The sequence below is a fragment of the Lygodium microphyllum genome, chromosome 4 (genome assembly GCF_053477565.2).
Source record: "Lygodium microphyllum isolate KBCC chromosome 4, Lygodium_microphyllum_v1.1.10, whole genome shotgun sequence".
In the NCBI taxonomy this organism is placed as follows: domain Eukaryota; kingdom Viridiplantae; phylum Streptophyta; class Polypodiopsida; order Schizaeales; family Lygodiaceae; genus Lygodium; species Lygodium microphyllum.
The window spans coordinates 40371434-40396262 of NC_141138.1; the positions used below are offsets into that span (position 1 = coordinate 40371434).

The 24829-nt window shown below is 43.2% G+C and overlaps 1 protein-coding gene across 6 annotated transcripts; it reads left to right on the top strand.

Annotated features, from left to right (window-relative positions):
- Nucleotides 1–1909: 1909 nt before the first annotated feature.
- Nucleotides 1910–23605, top strand: LOC148036959 (uncharacterized). 6 transcript variants are annotated; one of them, XR_015690540.1, is made up of 10 exons: nucleotides 1910–2236; nucleotides 2515–2674; nucleotides 2893–2989; nucleotides 3270–3387; nucleotides 3577–3722; nucleotides 4267–4369; nucleotides 4475–4540; nucleotides 4699–5151; nucleotides 21591–22233; nucleotides 22357–23605. XR_015690540.1 is itself a non-coding variant. In XM_087675909.1 (9 exons), the coding sequence occupies exons 2-8, from the start codon at nucleotides 2539–2541 to the stop codon at nucleotides 5146–5148; spliced, it is 1116 nt and encodes a 371-aa protein (XP_087532035.1). In that variant the 5' UTR covers nucleotides 1910–2236; nucleotides 2515–2538; the 3' UTR covers nucleotides 5149–5151; nucleotides 22357–23577. The 6 variants fall into 6 exon arrangements, 5 of the variants coding, with proteins under 5 accessions (XP_087532035.1, XP_087532034.1, XP_087532033.1 ...); XM_087675909.1 differs by lacking the exon at nucleotides 21591–22233 and having other exon boundaries at nucleotides 22357–23577; XM_087675908.1 differs by lacking the exon at nucleotides 22357–23605 and having other exon boundaries at nucleotides 21591–22348.
- The last annotated feature ends 1224 nt before the right edge of the window (nucleotides 23606–24829 follow it).

Sequence of the window (24829 nt, forward strand, 5' to 3'; positions counted from 1 at the left end):
TGACAAAACAACTCATAGTGCTGTTACAGGATATATGCCTGCAGAATTGATGTATGGTCAAAAACCTATCATGCCGATAGAAGAGATGACTGTCACATGGAGTGTATTACCTTGGGAGGAGGAGTTGAATCGAGAGGAGTTGTTGGCCTTACGCATTGGATAGTTGGAAAGAAAGTCAGAAGACATAGAGGCAGCAACTACAAAGTTAAGGGCAACAAGGATACAGAACAAGAAACGGTTTGACAAAAGACATAGACTGAGACCAAGAACCATACAAGATGGGGATTGGGTATTGGTTTATGATAGCAGTTTAGATAACCAGCATAGTGCCATGTGTAAAGTTTCCAAGAGATGGTTTGGACCCTATGTGGTAAGACATGTGTTTGATAATGCTACTTATGCATTAAATGAGCTGGATGGGATAGCCATAAAACTTCCGGTAGCAGGGAAAATAATCAAATTATTCAAAAGGTGGAAATCTACTGCTCATGAGTTGCCAAAATTGGAATAAAATAGTGGCCATGATACAGGGGCTAGCCAGGAAGATATGGAAGATGAAGAAGTAAAGGATATGGTTGCAGAGGATGAGGAGGACCCAGAATCCGGTGACAACTAGGATTTTGGCACATACCAAAGGATGTGCAGGTTCAGAGGGGGTGGATGTCGTGATGTTATGAGGACATAGTGTAAAAATGTATGGAATGCATCATCATCAGACTTCTCTATTGATCTAGAGAGTCAATGTGATCTGAGCCATTAGTACTAGTGCGAGTTGCATGAATTATCCGAAAATACTAGATTTTTGGATAATTTTAGTCTATTTTTGATACTATTTATTGTAAAAATCTAAAAAAGTTAGAAAAAGCTTCTAGATTAGGATGGCATGCAAAAAGCTAGTTGCTTTTTCAGCCAGTTAGGGGATTTTCACAAGAAGGACAGATTGACAAAATCGGGAGCGTCGCGATCGTTGTAAACAGGTTGAAAACTGCCGATTAAATAGAAAGAAGAAAGAAAAAGTGATCTGGGAGATCCGTGAGCAGGTGTCTTGCGGTTTTATCCCCCTTTCGGAGCCAACGGAGCCATCAGATTTGGGTTTCGGGCAGCAGAGAAAGAGCTGGTTTTTCTGATCCACGTTTTTGGTCTACGAAGGAGCTCTAGGAGAACTAATGCCTGGAGATTGCTTTTGAGTAGAGCAAAGATTCCAGGTTCTTTCAATACATATTGTTTCAATTTATTGTGATTTGTTTTTGTCGTATTTACCACTTGGATATTCTTTATCTTCTCTTCCATCTCCTATCTCTACTTCCTTCTACTTCTGATCCTTGGTGGATTTGACCTTTCAAAAAAAAACCCTCCGACACCGTGCTCCTAGAACAATTGCCCTTGCATGATGTGTCCAAATGTATGACAATGTTGGTAGACCACTTCGCCCCCATATGGTAACCCTTGGTTTGTAGATTAGCATCCATTTGTAGGAGGACACGATGAACTACCGTAGCTACATCTAGGCTCCTTCCTCTTTGGCTTCACTACTTCGACCTTGGCTTCTAAGATAGAGCAGTCATTGATAGTTAGTTGCAACAACTTGTAATTAAGTCATAGTTGCTTATTGCCATCACTCACCAAGGTGTCGTGTATAAGCTCATGTTGAGCTTTGTTCTTTTTGTTTAGGGTGAGAAGTATAGATTTACTTTAAATCTCTCCAATATTTGAAATTAAAGGTTTTTGTGCAGAAAATGGTTTCTCTAAACATGAGTATTAAGGGTCATGCCACGCACAAATAATGACTCGACTCTTCCCCATGTCTTGTAAGTAAAGTAATCCCGAAAGGAAAATGCAAACAGGAATAATAATAATAATGATAACAATAATAAGTTTTTTGGGGTCACGAGGGGGGCCCGAGGGGGGAGGGAGAGCGGGGACCCGAAGAGAGGAGGCGCTTTCGCCGCTTCCCTCTCGAGTCTCTCTGCGTTGTTGATGTTTATTATGGTAGGCCACAGACCCACCATCCTGTCCTGCGCGCACACACACACACACCTTCCTTTGTTCAATCCAATTAGACAAACTATAAACAGAACAGTTACAGCAGAATAAAGCGACTTACCCTTGCTTGGCCATGCCCTCTGCTGTTGTCGGGCGAGCCCCTGGTCCTGTTCACTCGAGGGTTTTCTCCATTTGACGCACGGGCGGGCTCTACAACCTCCCCCTGCATCTCATTTCCGCCGAATCTCAACTGGTAGATGATCCGCTATACCTCTTTTCTTAGACATTTTATTGACGAGGATTTGGCAAATTTGCGCATAACTATCTCCTACCCGTCTGCATTTTGAGTGTCCCAATCTCTGCATCCTGTCATGCATGTAGATTATCTAATCATGAACCCTGGTCATGCCAGATTCTTTTTAAAACGTAGCTGTTGATTTTTGTCTGGCGTAATTTTTAGCAAAATGCTCGTGCCTAAATCCGTTTATTAGACGAGAAATGCTTCGTGCTAAATCATCCGCCATTGTTAAGTTTTCTTTCGCAGTTACCTGGAAAATGGTGCATGATGGAGAAATAGAACAGACATGCCGAATTTGCTTAGAAACTTCTCCTCTTTTTGGGAACGCATCCAAGTTATCGGATTCAATCCCCCTTGAGGAGGATAGGCTGATTTCCCCCTGTGGATGCAGTGGTAAGCATGCCGTTGTTGTTACTATTATGCGTTTTACATCATGAACTGTTTGAATATTGTGGCGGTGCAAAACTTAATTTTGCGATCTGCAATGCTCTTAGCACATTTTTGTAGTTTCCATTATCTGGTACACCTGGGCTGTCAGTCTTGAGTCCTTATCATTCTCAACTGTGTGGTTTCTTCTGGAAGCTTCTGAAGGCACTTCACGACATGTTCAGGAACTCAAGCCTTTGTTCATTTCAAGTGCTTACGGAAGTGGCAAAGTTCAGTACTGGCTAGCAGACGGCCTGGTGCAAATTATAGTCCTGCACTCATGTAAGGCAATCAATCAAGTTGGTCACATATTCTAAATAAACTGGTTATGGCTTACTAGCTTCCTATCCACTGCATCTCTGACTAATGAGTGGTTTTCTACTAAGATACTCAAAGAAAATCTTTCTTATGAGCATTTTGGTGGTGCCTAGGCCATCCTGTCATATTCTTGTTAGATGTTAAAAATGGAAGGGCATGGTTTCAGTTGCACAGGCCCTTTTACATGTTTGACCAAGAATGTTGCTGCTCTACTAACAGTAGCTATAACTTAACATCACATCAGATGCTCAGTATGTACCCAAAAGTACTCGGTAGCACCCCCAAGGCCTGCTCTACTTTTCAGAATCTGGAAACATCTCACGAGTTATTCATGTGAAGTCGCAGGGCTCTGTATTGTATTGGTGAGTGCTTTTTTTTTTTCTGTGCACTAAATGCCACCTGCAATGTTAGATGCTTTATTGTATGCTTTGTTTGAAAGATTCAATTCACAAACTGTTAATGGTCATTGTGACTATTTCTGTGGGTGCTGGATCTTTCCGTCATCACAATCTTGTTGTCTTAAAAGCAATGCTTGTGTTGTGTGTCTGCAGTGTGCTTGCTACTTGGTCCTTGCTGGTCACAATGTTCAAACGCTACTAGAAGATTTGGCTACTGGCTTGACTCTGGCACGCGAAGTGCTTCCTTGCAGCTTTCGACTGAATATGCCAGAAGAGAAGTGCTTGTCAAGAACATGCAGGTGATTTTCTTCTTCAAAATCATCAGTATTCCTGAAGGACACTGATTGGCAAGTGCTTTGTCATTTATCCAGTGTGACTCAGAGGATGTCTCGTGTGACACTGGGAACTGAGGTCCTTGTTTTTGTTCACCTTTGTGATGGCTATACACCAAAGTTTTGGTAGGATGGTTAGGTAAAGTGCAGTGTAACCAAGTAGTGCGGTTACTCCCAACTTCATCAAGAATGTATCTGATGCATCATTCTTAAGCATTGTATAAAGCTGCACTCTTACAGGTTTTTGGGTTTTATAACAGAACTGTGTAGTTAATTGTTTTGACAAGGGTGGTAGTAAAGAAATTGTTTTCTCAGCATTGTGACTGTTGTCTGCAATCAATATAAAATTGGTCTGTGATGCCCTTTTTCAACTTAACAATGATGGATGGGGAGCTTCTAGATCTTGTTGTTTATTTTTGAGCTTCTAGATATCTTGCTGTCACAACTGCAGTGGTGTAAAACTTGCTCTCTTGAATCTCATTGTCTGATCACATGTTGTGCATTCCTACAGCCTTTTGGGAGCAAGGTGGAGTTCGAGTCGTCATAACCTACATCCAGGTACTCTGTTGGTGGCTACTCCAGCAATGCCATCTCCGTTCTTCTTTGGTTCAGTGGTGAGACTTCTGTTTACTTACCAAGCAATGACCTACAATCTTGGTGTGTGTCACTGTCAGACACTCCTTGATATGGATGCTGATAATGTTTGAATTGCTTATTAGGTACTCCTTTACGAGCATATAAGGTGTAGTGGCTCTCGTGGCCTGATACTGAACATGCATTCAGAGGTACAGAAATTTGTTCTTTGAATTGCTCTAGGAAGCCCTGCTGCAATCCGGAACTAGTTAGGATGTTTTTGGAATACAGATAGTACTTTATAGTAAGTTGTCAGGCAATGGTCAGCATGATATTCACATCAGCATTAAACCTGGCCTTGCTATGGCAGGAAGAGCGGATCGCTGATTGGGAAAGTAAAATGGTTCCTACACTCAATAGCCCAGCTGTTTTGAGTCGGATTGCACATGGTATGGGTGGTCCTGTGGCACAGCATGACTGGAGCATCCTTACAAGATGTGCTTGTTATGCTTCCCAGTCTACCGGTGAGTCATCCTGTGTGCAGCAAGTTGGTCCAGACAAGAAGCTTAACAGCAGGGACTGGGGTCAAGAGCTATTACCAGGTGTTTTTTTGGGGAGAGAGATTGCGCCAATTTTGCTGCATGCCAAAGATGATCCTCCCATCATTTCACATCAAGTCCTTCATGGACATGCAGAATGGTTTGTTGGGCAACTTGCAAATGAAGTGAGGCGTGGCCTTTGGATCACAAAGCAGAATGCATCTGAGATCTTACTTTCAACCCCTCCACATGAGTTATGGCATGTGTTAATAAGAGAATGAAAGGTGACAACTGCAAAACTTTTCATTAGGGCATTTGCTCTTGGCGTATGATTTTGTTGAAAAGTGTACATAATATGCTGTATTTGTGTATCATAGTATCCTACAGAAGTGAAGATGCATGCTGCAAACCATTATATTGTGGATAAGCATTCAACACTTGGTTTTATAATTTAAATGCTAGATTCTAGTGTGTTGTTTTGGAGAGAGTAAGAATTTAGCCTCTTGCTACAATTTCTTTTCTTTGCATAATGTGGTAAAATAGTAGATCACAAATGTCCAGAATACCATTATCTGTTAGCCTGTCTATGTTAGTTATGACAGTCTGTCATCTCTTGGTTGTGAGCTCTTGTTAGAGTTTGATAGAGACATAGGAGCTTTGGCAGTTTAGGTGCGTTTTCTTTATTTGTTGGCTTCCTGTGTGCATTCCCAGGCTAGTTACAGCTTTCGATAGCTTGCCTACACCTGCCAGACATTGTCATGGCCATCTGGGATTTTTTTGGGGTCACCCTCATTTTTTTGGCATTTTTTTTAGTGATCAGCATTTATTACCAGTCAGCCAGCATTTATGACCTCCCTTGGTACAGGTCAGCCAGCTTTGGGTATTTATGGCTATTTATAGCCAGCCCCCTCCACTTGGTAGACACATACTCCAATGACCAGACTTTAGTCTTCCCTTTGCAAGTGCACACTCTAACATTCAACACTCTAACTCCGTGCTTGGTGTTACCAGTGTCATCAACTTGATCTGGTGCTCTCACTGATGCTTTGGGCTACGTGCAGGGATTGATTAGTCCATCTCCATTGTATTAGCATTCTTCTCTAGTTAGTGCAGTATTCTTCCTTTATCTTTTGCTTCCCCTATCTTTCTCTCTTTGCTTCTCTCAGTGTTCGTGTTTCTTTTCTGTTGCGAACTCTTAAATGGTATCATCACCCGAGTGAGGACACAGTCTAGAGATTTCTTGCAGAAGAGTAGGTTTTCATTGTAGAGGAGCAGCCCAGATCTTCAAAACTCGGATTTTCAGCTTGCGTTTATTGTGTTTATAGCCTCCAAGATCGAGGCGGTAGCATCAGGCTTGAGGCGGCGTCTATTTATGCCTCTTGTAGAAAACACAAAATAGCGTTTTTGCAGCTTTCTCTTTTTAGTGTAAGTGACAACATCTTGCTACAAAGGACAACTTTTTGGGCATTGGTGACAACTCTTTACTATAGGTGGTAGCCTTTTGTGTGGGTGACAATTTCTTGGTTGTTGGTGACAGTTGTTTCTTTGGTAAATGCAAATTTCTAGGTGATTGCAGGATTGAAGATGTCTTGCTGGTTCACGAGTGCTAGTTTATGAGCTTGGATGACTGAGAGGAGGGGCTTCTTTTCAAGCACTCTTTTGAGCGGAGATGTGATTATCATAATAATAGTCGGTGACATGTGTCACTAGGTGGTGATACTTTTTACAGTTGCTTTTCTTATTTACTTATATAAATATTTGATTTTTCTTTTCTTTTGTTGCTGTTGCTTCTTACCCCCAGAGTTCTCTTGGAATAAGCCAGGATCTTTGCATAGCCAGAAGAGGTAGCCATTGGGACAAATTGGACTAATGGTTTGTCTAAGCCTTATGACTGGTTTCATATTGAATGGGCACTAAAGTATAGAATGCCAGTGGTTTGGGACTGTGTGCTTAGTCATTGGAGATGGTGGAGAACAATAAGCCTGGCCAAGACAGGAGATGCACATGTGAGAATGCTCCCGGAATAAAGGTCACCATAATTGAGTCACATTACACTTTTTGATGTGGTCACAGTGATAAAAGTTGCTCAGAACAACTTGAGGAATGCAGGGGTCACCATCCCTAAAATTTAGGGAGTTACTATTTTTGGATCCCAGAATCTGTTTGTGTCATTATTTTCGTTTTTGCACGAGGATTAATTATCTGGTCTGTATCGAGGTCAAATTTTGCATCAATTATGGAGAATTTTAGACCAGAAGGTTTAAACGGAAAAATTGTTACATGTATGCCATGTGGCATAAATTCCCAAAAGAGAGAGAGAGAGAGAGAGAGAGAGAGAGAGAGAGAGAGAGAGAGAGAGAGAGAGAGAGCATTAAAAAAAACGTAATAGGCATAAGAGATAGATGGGAGAATAAAGTTTTGAGGAGCTGAGGGCAGATTGTTGCAAGAAAATCAGCCGAAGAGATGAAAACCAATTGTTCACAGTTGTATTTTGGAACATTATCATTTTTGTAAATTTCCATCTTTTAATTGATAAAGAAATACTGAGAGGGGCGCCGGTCTTTGGGGCCAATCTGGTGTTGAGTGAGGGAGTGAGGTCTTTGCTTATGTGCGTAAAGACCAGGTGTTAATTGAAGGAACTACCGCTTTATGTGAGTCATAGACCGGTTTCAACATGCACAAACTCACTCATGAATTAACAATATACGTGAACACCCTCTCATGATCATGGGCGATTTGGCATAAGACTATACCATGATAATAGTAAATACAATAATGACACTCAAACCATGGATACCAGGCAATGGGTGTATTGGCCACAACCAAGATGCCTCAAAAAGAACCTGATGCCTATATTGATCATACTAGCTTTTGAAAATAAAAAGTAGTCATAGTAGCTCTTTATATCTATCAACAATGTGCTCGAAGTAGCACACACGACTATCCTGTCACCAATGTCGCAGTGCATAAAGGACCATGGATTCCCCTTCTTTGGCCAAATTGCCAAAGTGTCCCCTCATGTGAACTTGAACTAGAAGCCAATTTTGCTCTGTGTCAAATAGCTCATCATTAAATAGCTCATCATGAACTTGGATGTCAATCCTAGCTCTAGGATTTCAAATTGCTAGATTTTGGTTGATGCATAAGAAAAGCCCCTCTTTGGTTCTTGTGTACTTGTATAAAAGTGTAGATGAGGCCTAACTGTCCCACCTACCACCCTCTCACACTCCCTATTTGGCATTGGAGAGTTGTGAGGGATGACCACATAACCTATACCCTTGCAGCCATCACTGAGGTCGCATGGTTGGAGCCTACTCTTGGACCAAAATGCTGAAAATGCAACCTTTTTTCCTTCACGAACAGCAAAACCTATAAAAAAAAAACAGCAACTTTGCTCCTTTTCCACACTTCACTTGTTTGTCTCAGGCTTTATTGATGCACAACCCTCTCGTTTGCCCTTGGATGCTAAAAACACAAACTTTTGTTACACTGAAATCTCCCCTTTAGGTTTATCCATGATCAATGAGCCATTCAATGCTGCTTTGATATCATGTTAGAGTGTAGCAAATGCGGAAGCGTATGACTAGACCAAAAGAAAATGAACAAGGAGAGAAGGGGGAGAGAGAAAGAGATAGTAAAACGTAGAAATTTGCAGTGAATGGACGCTAAAATGAAGAAAGCAGATATGTACAAGGGTGTTGTAGGCGTATGTCGGTGGTATCCCTTTGCTTGTACTTGAAAAAGACAAGTGAAAAGGACTGGGGAGGGGTTGGGCACAAGTAGCCCAAAATAATACATGAAAAATGATAGGCCGACCAATAAAACCGGCCGACTAGTCAAAAAACTAGCTGACTGTGCCAAAATAGCAGCGAAAATGCTCCACGTCGCCATGTGGCTCTTGCACAGGGTCAAATTATACTGCCCACCTTGCTCGATGTGATTTGCATATACAATAGTACAGTGCCTATGGCTGTCCAAGACATGATTAAATCTCTAACACAATCGCCTTTGTGGGAATTGGAGTCGATTGAAGAGAAGCATCTATCCATGAATTAGCCAGCTTGATGTTGTTATCAAAGTGGCACATTTGTGTTTTTCCTCATCTGTTAGTGTACAGGGCAGTCGACCTATAGCCAGCATAATTGTGTTTTTTGCAAAGGATCCTCGCCAAAGGCTAAGTTTTTATGTTGGTGGTTGTTGTGCCGACCAAGCAACCTTTTCCACTATTGGTGACTCCCTAAATAGTTGCTTTTTCAGTTGGTCGCAGCCTCTTAGCACTAGGTGACACTATTGTGTTGTTGAGTAGTGAGGTTAACTTTTGAGTGTTGCAAGCCATGTTTTTGTGACGGGCATGTTAAACTAAGAAAGGTGCATTACATATTAAACCTTCATGAGTTCTTTGAACAACCCCAAAACTCAAATGCACTTAGTGTGTTTATAGCGTTCCATAAGCAAATTGAAACCAACCTTCCTTCTTGGATAGGGTGGTAAATAACTTGATTGAGCATGCCAATTACAACAAGCAATGAAATTCAATTAAACTAAAATGCAAGTGTTACTAATCAATCTTGAACATTGGATAGTTGGTTGGTCCCAAAATTGGCACTGTTGGGAATAAAGACTCACTGTGCCTTTTACAGTGTTCGGATGTGAACGCACCCTTATATTCTTGTACTTTATATATTATCAAAACCTAAAAAGTGGTACACTCATCTTTGTACCGAACATCCAGTGTGTCGTGTTGACACTCCTCTCTATTGCTCTCTGCTCTTTGTGCAATATTTGATGCGCTCACCCTTAGCTCACTCAGACCAGATCCGTGAAGCTCCAACAAACTGGTATCAGAGCCAATGATGGGCGTTAGGTCGCGGGATAGGCGAGCATCTCCACTCTGACATGCAGACTCGTGTTGTTGCAGGTGTCATAGGCGGGCAGGTATTGTAGGTGTCACAGGTAGGCAAGAGTTGCGAGCGGGCTCGACTAGTAGTAGGTGGCAATTTGCAGACACCGCAGGGCACACGACAGTGTCAGAGTGCAGCGGTGCGGAAGCGTAGGACTGAGAGAGAGAACGCAGAGAGAGAAGAGAGAGAGAGAGATAGTGGAAGATGAAGATCTGCTGTATAAAGTGTGCTGAATACAAAGATATGCAGATATATACATGGGCGCAGTGCGCTGGACTGCGTGTCTCCACCTCGACGATGCAACCTGCTGTTCACCTCGAAGTCCGCTGCAGTCTGCACTATCTCCTGTCTGAAATCTGCGAACAGAGACGGAATTTGCGCATGTCACCGGTCTGTAATCTGCGAGCAGAGAAGTGTAGGAGACAGTTGGAGATGTCGGCTATTTATAGCCAGAAATCTGGGAAAAGAGGGCGCCAGAAAACTGCCTGTCGGCTGCATTAAATGCAGCCGACTGCCTGCACAGGTCGGACTGCCACGTGGCAGTCCAACTGTGCAGTCCGACTGCACACCTGTCCGACTGCCTGTACTGGTTGTACCTGCCCTGCTGCCCCTGATCAAGCTGTGATCTCTAACACCCCCTCTCAGAGCCTGGGCAGGGCAGAAGCCTGAGGGATCTGGAATGCCTTCGAAGTAGAGCCTGGGGAAGTGCCTTCGTAAACAAATCCGCAAGATTGTCCTCCGTCTTGCAGTACTCCACAGTGATGGTCTCATCCAGAAGCTTCTCTCTGATGAAGTGGTACTGGATCTCTATGTGCTTCGTCCGGGCATGAAAAATAGGGTTCCGTGCCAAGGCAATGCAACTCGCATTGTCACATTGCAGCAAAGTAGGACGAGTCTGGGGGCACCCAAGCTCCTCCAATAATCTTCGAAGCCACACTGTCTCACATGTGGTGGAAGACGCGGTCCGATACTCCGCCTCAGTAGACGAAAGGGCTACCGTGGGCTGCTTCTTGCTACTCCATGAGATAACACTTGCACCCAAGGTAAAACAGTAACCTGTAGTAGACCGCCTGTGGTCCACATCACCGGCCCAATCTGAGTCGCTCCAACCTGTAAGTACAAGATTTGAACCATCGGTCCCTGCGGGGTAATGAATCCCTAAATCAGACGTCCCCCTCAAATACCGAAGTATCCTCTGAGCAGCATGCCAATGCACCGTCTTAGGTTCACTCATGAACCCTGCCAAGAGCCCAACAGCAAAACAAAGATCAACCCTAGTGTTGAGAAGCCAAATCAAGGACCCAATCAACTGACGATAGCGGGAAGCATCCGCCAAAGGAGAAGCTGAATGGGAAGTGGCCTTCCAGTTCGGATCCATAGGAGTAGAAAGGGCCCGACAATCCTTCGTCTCAAAAGACACCAAGAGCTCTTGGACATATCTCTGTTGAGAGATGAAGATCCCCCTTTGAGATTGATAAATCTCATGGCCCAAAAGAAATGGAGTAGACCCAAGTCCGTCATCTCGAACGTCCGATGTAAAGCTGACTTCGTCTCTTGGACCTACTGTGCATCATCACCTGTGACAATCAAATCATCAACATATAAGACAAAAAGCACACAACCATCCTCGGAAGTGTGAACATAAAGCTACGGATCGGCCTTAGAACGCCGATATCCCAACTGAGACTGGAGGAACGAATCAATCTTCTCGTTCCATGCACGCGGAGCCTGCTTGAGGCCATACAAGGCCTTCTTCAACCTGTAGACTTTCCCATCTGAAGATCCAAAGCCAGGAGGCTGCTCAACATAGATCTCCTCCTTCAATTCACCATTGAGGAAGGCTGACTTCACATCCAACTGGTAAACAGGCCATCTCCTATGGCTAGCCAAGGCAAGAATAGCTCTAATGGTCGCCATACGAGCTGTGGGGTCAAAAGTATCATGACAGTCAATCCCTGGGTGTTGTGCAAAACCTTTAGCAACAAGGCTAGCCTTGTGCTTATCCAAAGAACCGTCGCTAAGGTATTTGGTCTTGAAGGCCCACTTGACGCTAATCATCTTCTTATTCAGGGGGGTGGGACACGAGTGACCAAGTGCCATTTCTCTCAATAGCTTCCAACTCGGCTTCCATAGCTTTCTTCCATGGTGCGGACTGTAAAGCCTCCTTCACGGAGGTGGGCTCTCGATCCTGCATAACACGGGTCATCAAACAATAGTTAGAGCAAACAAGCTCCGTAGAATGTGCCTGGTGCCTATGTGACCGCCGCGGACCATCCTGCGGTCCCCACTCCTCAGGAACCCCCTCGATCTCTGAATCACGGATTGTGTCACAGGCCAAGCGAGGAGGAGGCCGAACCTCCCCTCGTCTCTCTCCATCAGCAGAAGACTCTGGAATATCCACCGGTGGTATCTCCTCAGGGGTGACCGGTGGTATAGTAGACTCTGTGTCAGAAACAGAATCATAATCAAAAGGTACGGGCTCCAGTGGAACTGTAGAAGGAGCTCAACTCTCCCCTAGATCTCGAAGAACGGGATGCTCCTCATCCGTTGAGATAGCCGGAACCTCCACAAACCGCACATCGCGCCTAGTGTATACATCCTGCTTGACGGGATCATACAAGCGATAGCCTTGGGACTGAGAGCTGTAGCCAACAAATACTTGTCTTCGGGAAGCTACTTCAAATTTATCACGGTGAGCCTTGGGAATGTGAACATAGGCATCACACCCAAAAACCCGAAAGTAAGAAACATCTGGCTTGGTCCCAAAGTAAAGCCTCAAACGGGGTCATCCCTTCCACGGCCGAAGTAGGGGATCGATTAAGGATGTGGACTGCAGTAGCCACAGCCTCGGCCCACAGAACCTGAGGGGTCTGTCGGTGCTCCATCATGGTGCGCGCCATCTCGATCACATTGCGGTTTTTCCGTTCAAGAATGCCATTTTCTTGAGGAGTATTGGTATTGGCAAACTCTTGGTGAATTCCTTTATTTGCACAAAACCGAGCAAACTCATTAGAAACAAATTCACCGCCCTTGTCGGATCGCAAGGTCTTCAACTTCCGGCCCGATCGGTTCTCCTCAAAGAGAAGCCAATCCTTGAAGTGTGAGAAAGCTTCTGACTTTAATGCCAAAAAGTAGGCCCAGGTCATCCTGCTGTAGTCTTCCACGATCAGCATGAAGTACGAGCCCCCACGTAAGGACTCATTCCTCATAGGGCCACATAGATCCGTAGATACAAGCTCCATCGGTGAAGTAGACCGCCGCGAAGCTGTGTGGGGAATGACATCCCTATGCTGCTTTCCCCGAATGCAGGAGACACATGGCTGTTGGCTTACCACTATATTTAGCAACCCTCGAACAAGCTGTCCATGTGATGCCCTCCGAAGATAATCATAGTTCAGGTGACCAAACTGAGCATGCCATAACTCTGACTGTGACTGAGAGGTAAGAAGAAGAGTAGAGAGGGCGGTGGAAGACTTCAATTTATAAATGCCGTTCTCCTCATATCCAGATGATAGAACCTTCCTTGATCCACGATCAAGGACTTGCACCGTAGAACTGTCAAACTCCACTAAAAGGCCAAGGGAGCAAATCTTATGAACTGACAGGAGATGGTACCCTAAGCCTGGTACATGTAAAACCTCTGAGGTATGGGTACCACCGCGCCCATCTGGAATAAGCTACATCTTACCCCGACCTGCAATAGATACTGAAGAGCTGTCTCCAATGAGAATCTGCCCACGTGAGGGTCGCAACTGGGCAACACCATCTGATGAAGGAGTCATGTGCCGGGAGGCACCACTATCAACGATCCACTCTCGAGCCTGGGGAGCCGTCATCGCAGCATCAGAAGCATTCGGTGAAGCGTCCTCAATGACAGCTAGATGTAGAAATGCAGCTGATGAGGGTGCAGCCACCGCTCCAGAATCCTTTGTGTCCTTCTTGTTGGTGTCCTTCTTGTCTTTGTCAGGGCAATCCTTCTTCCAATGACCAGTCTTTCCACAAATATGGCATGTGGAGTCTTTGTCCTTGTCCTTCTCCTTGTCCTTCTTGGACTTGTTATCCCCCTTCTTCTTCTTTTGGTCCTTCCCCTTCTTTTGAGAGGCTTGACCTGTCAGCGCCTCCGACTTGGAAGCATTCTGTCCCTTTAACTGTTTCTCTTGGTCCAAGACCATAGGAATCAACTCTTTCCAATGAAGAGTAGACTCTCGCCCCGAAGCAATAAGGGCAAAGTAAAATGTACCGAATCGTGGCGGCAACTGGGACAAAAGTGTGATCACCATGTCTTCGGAGGAAATCGGCTTCCCCGCATTCTGAACCTGCATCTAAAGCTGCCTTAGCTTGTTAATGTGCTCCCGTAGCGAAGAAGACTTGTTTACGGACAAGGTCCGCATCTGTACCTCCAAAGAAACCCGCTTCATAAGGGTCATCCGATTGTACATTTGATCAAGCTCCAGCCATATCTCCCGAGCCACCGTCAAGTGCTCGATGTGAGCGATCACGGCTGTAGTACATGATAGGAAGAGAAAGGAACGAATCCTGGCATTCAGTTTGTCCCAACGAGACTGAGCCTTGGCCAACTCCGCACGAGCATCGGAAGAGAGTTTGGACTCATCTCTTACCGAGGGCCGGTCGATCTCCTGTACCAGCTCCGCCAAATCATAGGACTCAAGGATGGCCAACATCATGATGCGGCAAATGCGGTAGTTGTCGGCGTCGAGCTTTTGATCTGCAGGAAGAGCCGGTAAGACAGGCACCTTCTGGTCCATAATCGACTGGAACCCCAAGTCAATCTCTGTAGACATCTTCACCTGTAATGCCTTCACAAACGCAAAAGCAGCCCCCTCTGACTGTGAAAACTCAGCCTGCTAAGGCTCTTCCGCGTCCTGAAACTTCTTCACCCGCCGGAGGCGATGAAAAAGTAAAACCTGCACTTGTAGGCTGAAAACTCAAACTTCCTCCGTGTCAAACAGCAGTAAACAGCAGCAAATCCACCACCTGGACTCCTTTCCTGTGTGCCCACACTCGCTTCAGCCTTGTTCCAAGGCGCAGCCCTCCTGTCTGCCCTTAAACGCAAAAAACGCAAATTTGTGTCGCGATAGAAACTCCTCTTCAGGTTGATTCTGCGCTCAGTCAGCCCTCTAACACTGCTTTGATACCATGTCAGAGTGCAGCGGTGCGGAAGCGTAGGACTGAGAGAGAGAGAACGCAGAGAGAGGAGAGAGAGAGAGATAGTGGAAGATGAAGATCTGCTGTATAAAGTGTGCTGAATACAAAGATATGCAGATATATACACGGGCGCAGTGCGCTGGACTGCGTGTCTCCACCTCGACGATGCAACCTGCTGTTCACCTCGAAGTCCGCTGCAGTCTGCACTGTCTCCTGTCTGAAATCTGCGAACAGAGACGGAATCTGTGCGTGTCACCGGTCTGTAATCTGCGAGCAGAGAAGTGTAGGAGACTGCTGGAGATGTCGGCTATTTATAGCCAAAAATCTGGGAAAAGAGGGCGCCAGAAAACTGCCTGTCGTGCCTGCACAGGTCAGACTGCCACGTGGCAGTCCGACTGCACACCTGCCCGACTGCCTGTACTGGTTGTACCTGCCCTGCTGCCCCTGATCAGGCTGTGATCTCTAACAGACAGGTCGACAGGGGGGGGGGGGTCAGACAGCTGATGACATGCAGCCAGGCGGACGGGACTGGCACACGCGACCAGGGCCAACGCACCACAAGACTTGCACGCGGTGACCAGTCCACGTTGGGCAGGTGACAAACGGGACGGTAGTCAATGTTTTTTTAAAAAAAATCTGAAATTTCTGTTTTCTCTTGCTACTCTACCGGGCGTTCACACGCAAAAGGCACAAAGTGAAATTTTGTCCAAGAAAATTGGGGCTTTTCTCCGATTTGGGGACTTCAAGGCGGGACAAGAAAATCCAACTCAGAAATTGCACATTTGCTCGAGAAATTTTGGGGATTCTCACATTGTAGTGGAATTTCTTCAATTTCACTAAAATTTGTGCACTTTGAACCCAAAAATTTGGGGTTTTTGCAAAATCCCTTCAATCTATGCAACAAATGTTTGGTACATGCACTTGGGTACATGTATTGATGCAATCTGGATAGATTACCCTCTAAAAATTTGGGGCTTTTGATCAAAATTGTCAAATTTTCGGGGATTTCACATGTAATTGGTGGCTTGGTCCCTAAATGTGTCAGTAATTGCTTGAGGAGTGCAGCAATAGACACCTTTTAACTCTGAAAATCTATTTGCAGATCTGAAATTTCTGCAATCTTGGGATTTTTTCATTGCTGGTTGGTACTTTTCTGTACGGTGGCTACTTGTGTCACATTTGGGCTTACCTTTGGTAATTGGTCAGTCAATTTGGGACTGCAAATTATGGCTGGAAACAATGACAACAGTAATCTTTTGCACATTAAGAAGCTTGAGGGTGCACATAATTTTGCAATTTGGCAAAAACAATGCTACAATGTCTTGGTGGAGAAGAAACATGTAAAGCCCATCAAAACAAAGGGAATCAAACCAACAGATTTGGAACAAGATGAGTGGGATGACTTGGATGAGGTTGCTTGCTCTATCATTGAGCTCTCAGTGTCAGACAACTTGCTCTTTAACATTGAGAAGCTGAATTCGGCATATGCAATGTGGCAAAGGCTTGAAGAATTGTATGCTTAGAAAAGTGTAGTCAGCAAGGCTTATTGGCTAAAAACATTAATGGACTTTTACATGAAAGAAGGTGCAGCCATGTCTGTACATTTGAATGAGTTTAACTCAATTTTCAGTCAGCCGATTGCTTTGGATTTTCATATTGATGAAGAGTTCAAGGCTACTTTCTTGCTATGTACTTTACTTGAAAGTTGGGATACTTTCAGGACAGCTTTGAGTAATTCAAATGCTCAGCTGTTATACTCTGATGTGGAGAGCTCTTTGTTGATGGAAGAACTCAATATGCAGAATAACTCAGCAAACAAGTCTTCTAATGCATTGCACACTAGAGGCAGATTTTAAAACAAGGGCAGTTCTGAAAATAGAGCATGCAATAAGTCTTGTGGAAAAAATGTGGAGTGCCATCATTGTGGCAAAAAAGGGCACTATAAACGGGGCTGTTTTCAATTGAAGAGAAGGGCAAAAACAAAAACACTGAAGCCAACAAGGCCGAAAACAAGGACAACCAGCCTGCAAAGAAGAGCAATGTGAAAATAGAAGAGGTTAATATAGTCACTCATGATACTGGCAGTGATGGTGATGTACTTCTTGCTTTTTCTTTGAGTGCACATGCATTGATTGGAGATTTTGAGGATGATCTGCACACTTGGATACTTGATTTAAGTGCATCCTTTCACGTCACACCACATCATGAGTGGCTCTTTAACTACAATGGTGGTGTTGTCCACTTGGGGGATAACTATGCATGTAAAATTGTAGGCATTGGCAGTGTGAAATTGGAATCTCAGCATGGCTCCGTGTTTGTTTTGCATAATGTGAGACATGTACCTTAGCTCAAGAAGAGCTTGGTAAGCACAGGGCAACTAGATGATGAAGGCTATCACACCACCTCTGGGGATAGAAAATGGAAAATCTATAAGGGCTCTCGCATTGTTGCCAAGGGGTCCAAAAGTGATACCTTGTATCCCTTGGATGTATCTAGTGTGCATGACCATGTAGTCGCCATAATTGAGCAGCCAAGTGTTTCTTTGTGGCATAGCCGGTTGGGACACATGAGTCAATTTGGAATGAAAGTGCTCTCTCGTTTGGGTTATTTACCGTCTTTGAGGTATGCTGATTTTGAACAGTGCGATCATTGTATTTATGGTAAACATGCTCAAACATCACATAAAAAATCTCTTTCTCTAAAGTCTTCATCCTTAGAGTCGGTACATTTAGATATATGTCAAATGCGAGGATTATCTTTAGGAGGGAAAAAGTATTTCATTACCTTTGTTGATGATGCCACACGCAAAGTACGGGTTTATTCAATCCGTCGCAAAGACAAGGCCTTGGATAAATTTAAAAAATTCTTGGCACTTGTTGAAAATCAGACCAGCAAGACATTAAAATGCCTTCGCTCTGATAATGGTGGGGAGTATGTCCCTCAAGAAGAGTGGTCGGGCAAGCCACCTTCATATGCTCACTTAAGAGTGTTTGGATGCGAGGCATTTGTGCACATTTGGAAGGAAGAGAGCACAACAAACTTGAGCCAAAGTCCTATAAATGTATTTTTCTAGAATATGGTGATGAAGGTGAGATGGGGTATCGATTATGGGATCCTGAGAAAAGAAAAGTAGTATGCAGTAATGATGTTATCTTCCGGGAAGATCGCATGCACAAATAGCCCAAAAGAACAGAGGATGTTAGAAGGGTTGTATTTCGGGAGGATGTACTAATAGGATAGCAAAGAATGGCCGTTAGATAGCAGCAAATACTTGCTGTAAATGTCCTTGAAAATGCAAGGAATGATGCTGAAAATGATCAACAGGATCTTGCCCATGATGTCCCACAAATTCAGCAAGAACATATGCCTCTGAGACAACCTGAACCAGCTATACAGCATACTGAACTTGTAGAACAGCAAGCTGTTAATGTAGATTTGCAAGCTGAACAGCCAGTAAATCTTGACCATTGGGTCCGTAGGTTGTCTAGAGTGTAAAAACAGCCAGACAGGTTCGTTCTTGGTGTAAACTATGTGGCTGATTATGTCATGTTAACAGATTGTGGTGAACCGTCATGCTTCTAAGAAGCAATGGATAGACATGATAGTAAGAAATGGCACAAAGCAATGCTATCAGAGATGGAATCCCTCATGAAAAATGGCACTTGGGATTTGGTGCATTTGCCAAAAGGACAAAAAGTGCTATCCTGTAAATGGGTTTACAAAATGAAAGTCACTTCTAGTTCTTTGCCAAAGTACAAGGCACGTTTGGTTGCTAAAGGGTACAAGCAAGAACATGGAATTGATTTTGATGAAATCTTTTCTCTTGTAGTCAAAATGACTACTTTGCAAACCATCTTGGGCTTGGTTGCATTTGAAGACATGGAACTCATACATATGGATGTAAAAACTGCTTTTTTACATGGTGATGTGTATGGTGATACCAATCACATTCTTGGCATGCGTATACTCAGAGATAGATCGAAGGGTCTTTTGTCATAGCAGGAGCATGTCACTAAAGTTCTGTAGTGTTTCAATATTGGGAGGGGGGGGAGAGAAAGCCATTAGTGTACCATTGCCTTTATATGTGAAACTTAGTGCAGATGACAGCCCTACATCAGATGATGGAAAGGTTGAAATGACCAAGATATTCTATGCTTCAGCTGTTGGTAGTTTGATGTATGCTATGGTTGTTACATGTCCTGACACTGCATTTGCAGTAGGAGTGGTTAGCAAATACATGGCATATCCTAGCAAAAGGCATTGGAAAGCAGTGAAGGATATCATGAGATACCTTAAGGACACAAAGGATTTGTGTATCTGTTTTGGTAAGCAGAAGTCATTTGTTGTTGGGTTTACGGATGCAGGCTATGCTGGCTATCCTGACTGCAGGAAGTCTACTTCAAGATATGTATTCCTGTTCACAGGTGGAGTAGTCTCTTGGATATCTAGGCTACAAAAGTGTGTCGCATTGTCTACTACAAAGGCAGAATATGTGGCTGCCACTGAGGCATGCAAAGAGGCTTTATGGCTTTTACGTCTAGTGAGAGAGCTTGGTATTAGAGAGGTTCCTCCATGGTGACAGTTAGAGTGCTATCATACTATCACGGAATCTTGTCTTTCACGCAAAGACAAAGCACATACAAGTGAAGTATCACTTTATCAGGGATGTACTTGACAACAAGGGTATTGAGCTTGTCAAGGTACATACAGATGATAACTTTGCCGACCTCACGAAGGGTCTTGTAGCCGAGTGGTTTGCTCATTGCCGCCAGATGATGTGGGTTGGATAGTATACGTGTCTTTCAGCTGCCTTTAGGTGGGAGGTTGTTGGGAATAAAGGCTCATTGTGCCTTTTACAGTGTTTGGGTGTGAACGCACCCTTATACTCTTGTACTTTATATATTATCAAAATCTGTGCAATATTTGACGCGCTTACCCTCAGCTCACTCAGTCTAGATTCGTCAAGCTCCAATAGGCACCTCTTGCGGTATTTCTTCAACTTATACTGTTGAAAGTTGAAGTACACTGAGATCTAGCCTTATCTCCTTCAATCTTCAATACATCTTGTTGTCCATAGCAACTAACAAGCCTTTAAATCAATTTGCCTCTTGGTTTGCTTGGGGATTGGCTTTCAATTTGCTCCTTGGATAACAATTTTTTTCTCAAAAATACAAGTAATAATGAAAAACGGGGCTGACTCTCCCAAGTCTCTTGTTGGATGCTCCTCGCACTAGAAGCCATGTTATACCTTGACCTTAGACTATGCCAAACACACCCTTTGATCCCTCTCTTTTAATTGGAGTTCCCTTGATGCCCGTCACCATGTACTGTGCTTGTCGAGGATTTCTTCCCTATTAGAGGATCTATCGTGAGTATTACCTAAATGACCAAAGCCCCACGGGCTCTCGTACCGCCATAAGGGGGAGACTTTACAATTTCTAAGAGGTGTGGAGCCACACATGTCCCACTTATAATTGTACTCTTAGCTTGACATCAAATCTTCCTACAATCTAATTTGAAAGAGAAGTTAGAAGGTTGATTCTCCATTAACATTGCAATTTTGTGATGCATTATACTCAAGGACCAATCATCTTGCATCTACAACACTTGGGGCTCACAACCTTCACAAATGATAGTAACATCCCCAACTATACTGTCATGTGTGTCTTGGTCAAGGCACAACTGTTCGCCCTTGAGCATTCTCCGATGTTAGAGCTCCAAATGTCCTTCTTCAACTCGGAACGAGGCTCATATGCAGGATATGACGAGACATGCAAATAGTGTGACCATACAATGCACGCAATTTGTTGAATGCTTAATGAAGATGAATGCAGAGGAATGTAGATGATGCAAATGGGGCCTCAAACACACTGTGTCTCAAGGATTTGGGGTAGAGGTGAGCTGAGAGTGCTATTAGAAATGCTAGGACAGCTTCGAGGGTGTGTTTGTTAGCAATGTACATTTCTTGGTGCTAGGTACATTTCTTAGGCTTTTATTTGGGGTGCCTATATGAGCAGTTGGGTGGCTCATTTTAGGGCTATTCAGTTTGTTTTGGGTGTTGTCCTGTAGCCTACATATACTCCACTTCTCCACTTTTTGTATTCACTGTTTAAGTTACTAGATATCTTGTGTAGAAAAGCCCTTCCAGCAAAACAGGGTAGGGTTTCACAATCAAGTCTTGAATGTCGAGGGACAGATTTCCAATCCTATAAAAATTCATATCTAAAGCCGCAACTAGAGAAAGACAGAACTGTCCGCCTTGTATAAAACAATTTTCTAAATCAAATAGAGATGTCTCTTTTTACCCTGTAAGAGAAGTAAGTTTGAATCAATTCTAATTTCCGCATAAATAGGAGGAGAAATGTCTTGGGATGCAAATGGTCCTATTTGACTGCTACACACAAGTAGCATTTAAAAATAAAACAAATTTGTATTTTTATGGATTGATCAATCCCCTTGGAGAGAGCAATTGAAGATACTGTTGGTCATTATGTGTGCCATCACCTGTGTGGTTTGTAGGCTACATCTCATGTCTTGTTTTTGACTTCTTGTGTTGGTCATTACACGTGCCATCACTCGTGTGGTTTGTAGGCTACACCTCATGTCTTATTTTTGACTTCTTGTGTTCTCTCTTTCATCTTTTTGGTGCTTGGCAGCTGTTTTCTTTGGCTTCTGATCGGTCATTCTCAGAGTGTCATACTTGATGGATCTCAACACACAGCAGCACCAATCCATAGGGGCTAATGATGATGTGGGCAGTAGTGAATGGAGCTAAATGCCGTCCTCTTGATCATTTCTTCTTAAATAAAGCTTTTTTGGGTTGTTTTGATGAAAGAAATTAGATATTAATGCATTATAGCTTTGTGTTAATGCAACATTTGTGTTGAAGTTGACAAAGTAGCAGTAGTATCACTATCAAATTGGGAGCTTGAGAGTGCTTCACAGCTGGTTCAAGATGGTTTTTGGCTCATTGTTGCTGGTATCTAGATGAGAAACACTGTAAGTTAAAGGACAGTTCAGTTACACTGTATAAGCAGCTTGCTGGAAGTTGAAGCTTAAGGGAAGTTTTCTTGAGAATGATAGAAGCTATCAAACTGGCTGCAAACACAGTTTTAAAAAATAGCATCAAACAGTTGGTGCAGTTGAATATTGAGTTTTGTTTGCTCTTGCTCAGCTGAATTTTCTGGGATTGGTTTTTTGGACATGATGGACTACCTGCAATAACTGCTGAAACCGTTTCTGAGGACCAACAGAAATTTTAGTGATCTGCCTACATTTGAAACAAGAAAAATGACACATGTAAAAAAGAGTTCCTTTCCTTCTCAATAAAATGGCTGCTGTGCAGATGTAGCATACTGAAAGTTTCTATCTTAGACGTGAGGAGATGCAACAAAATGGTTTAGCCCTAAAATTTTGTTGCAGGTCCTGAAAAGCAGTGCAACATGGATATTGTGCATTCAGGTTTGCAACGTTTGTCAAAGTAGGCTTCTGAGAAGGCTGGACGGAGTAACGTGCTTCAAAGGAGATTTTTTTTAGGTGTCAGGAAGGTTCCCAGGGCTTTAAGTCTTTACCCATTGACCTTTGAATCTGATATTGGCACAGGTTGAGAGCATTGGCACATGAGAGGGCCTACTGTTCAGCCAAGGCTTTTTTGATGTTATTTTCAAGCAAGCTGAGTTTAAGTAGCAATTCTTTTAACAAACCTATGTGTGCTTAGACGGTACACATGATGCCATGGGCTGCAATGAGATGCTTTCTTCTTTGGGCACACAGCAATTTCTCATCGTACTACGAGAGTCAAAACTGTTGTCATGTATTGGCAGTCTCTTCAGGCAAAGTGATGTGCCTTAGCAATGGGCAACAGTTGCAGAATTGCAGAAGAGAAGGTTAAGGAAACTTGAAAGGAATTATTTGACCTGAAATGGGTCTTTTGCGGATGCATGCTGAAAGAAGTATGTCCTCTCTCAGTTCCTTCACAAACATCATAAACAGTTTAACTTGCCTAGGTAGGCAGAAAATCCAGGCTAGTTCTCTGGGCACACCGAACAAGCAAGGTGTAGAACATGAAAGGCCTCATACTTGCTCAGCTTATAAAGGGTACTGTTGCTCCAAGAAAAGTAATGGGAAAGGGGAGGGCAGCTACAAGAGAGGAGTATCTGAAGCAAAGCCAAAAGAACTTCCAATGGGAATACTACACCCAGTGTTTAAGACCTCGAAGCAGCAAACAATTGAGCTTGCTGTTTCTGAGTCATTGGGTAATAATGAGTACATCACCATGCGGGTCTTGGATTTGCTCATCAATGTGACATGTAATGTATGTGGCTTGAGCACTGCAACTAGGCATGGAAAGGTCACTTTGGGCCTTTAGTACGTCAATGAAGTAAGATTCAGCGTGTTGCAGAAGCAAATTTAACATGCTTTCCATTGTGTGTATAGAGTGCATGTTGAACTTTCGTTGGTGGTCCAAGGAGCTTAGTCATTGTACGTCAATGAAGTAAGATTCAGCGTGTCGCAGAAGCAAATTTAACATGCTTTCCATTGTGTGTATAGAGTGCATGTTGAACTTTCTTTGGTGGTCCAGGGAGCTTAGATTTTGTGTGCATATTGAAAGCATGACATTGGGGTGTAGGAACAAAATTGTGATCATAGGCTTAAAAGTAGAATGCTTCATGATATGCTCGTAAATGTTGGCAGCTAATGATGTGGGAACACAAGTAGATATTGAAATGACTAATTAAATGGCTGGACTAGTGCCACAAGCTATCATTACCTCCATAACTTTGTGAAGCTGTTGCACGTCATTTATGTTCTACAAGCACATTGTGTTTTGGAGTTTGTAAGTAGAATGACTGGAGCATTAATTTTATGTATTAAGCACTAAGGGGGCAACTTGGACCCCAAGGTCATTAAAATCAATGAGTATTGTTGTGTGTTGGTATTCTAGAGTTAACATCTCTTTGAGTTGTATTTCCTAGATGTGGACAAAACTCAATTGCTTAGGTCTTGTTAGTATCTATTTCTTTTGCTCCAAGGTTAGCTTCTTCTCCGCATCGTACAATCTTTGTATGTGGATTAGGACCAACGAGAGAGAGTAGGGAGGGTTTGCCTATGTTTGCATATGCATATTGTTTTTCTCTTAAATCTCCTTTGTTCAGCCTTTGAGTTTCTATTTCTTTCAAGCGAGTCAAACGTGGTGGTCGATATAAATGGGAGTGGGCAACTTCAACTAGGGCTTGGCTTCTGTAGGTTACACTATGCTACATGAGGGGTAGAATTTTTGGCTTTCCCCATATTTTAGTGCTTACGAATCTTTTTTAAATATGGATTCCATTTTGTATAGCAAAATGCATTTGAGGTGGTTGGTCTTGCATTTTTTATATATATTAGGTTTTTTAAGGACAACTATCGTGGTATTTAGAAAATGTTTTTGCATTAAGTTATAACAAGTAGTCATGTACTTACAATAGTAGTACTTTGAGCTAGATAAACTTTTTAACTCTACACATATGCCCTTTATCGTTGTATTGGAGGGAAAAATGATGAAGTTGGTTAGATTACTTCCTCTTATAGTTTTCCAAGCTTGTAAGACTTCATAAGAGAGTAGGTTTGTCGGACTCTACCATAGGTCTTATATGGCCAGGAGTGAAGCACCAACCAAGAGTGAGTGAACAATGAATGAAAATTTGAGTACCAAGTTCAAAATATAGTGCTTTTCACATAGCTAATAGTACGAGGCTTGAGAGTTAGCATGGATGGTGTTGAGAGGATGCATTACAAATGCTACCTATAGGAATCACATAAGTGTTTTACAAATTTAACATATATTAATCACTAAAGTGTTGCAACCACCATGGATGCTCCACTCTAGTAGAAAATGGATGCGCTCACTCAAATA

Coding starts and splice junctions, on each gene's coding strand:
- LOC148036959 (XM_087675909.1), top strand. CDS start 2,539: ATGGTGCATGATGGAGAAATAGAACAGACATGCCGAATTTGCTTAGAA. Junction 4,370..4,474: donor CGTTCTTCTTTGGTTCAGTG/GTGAGACTTCTG, acceptor ATTGCTTATTAG/GTACTCCTTTACGAGCATAT. Junction 4,541..4,698: donor TACTGAACATGCATTCAGAG/GTACAGAAATTT, acceptor TTGCTATGGCAG/GAAGAGCGGATCGCTGATTG.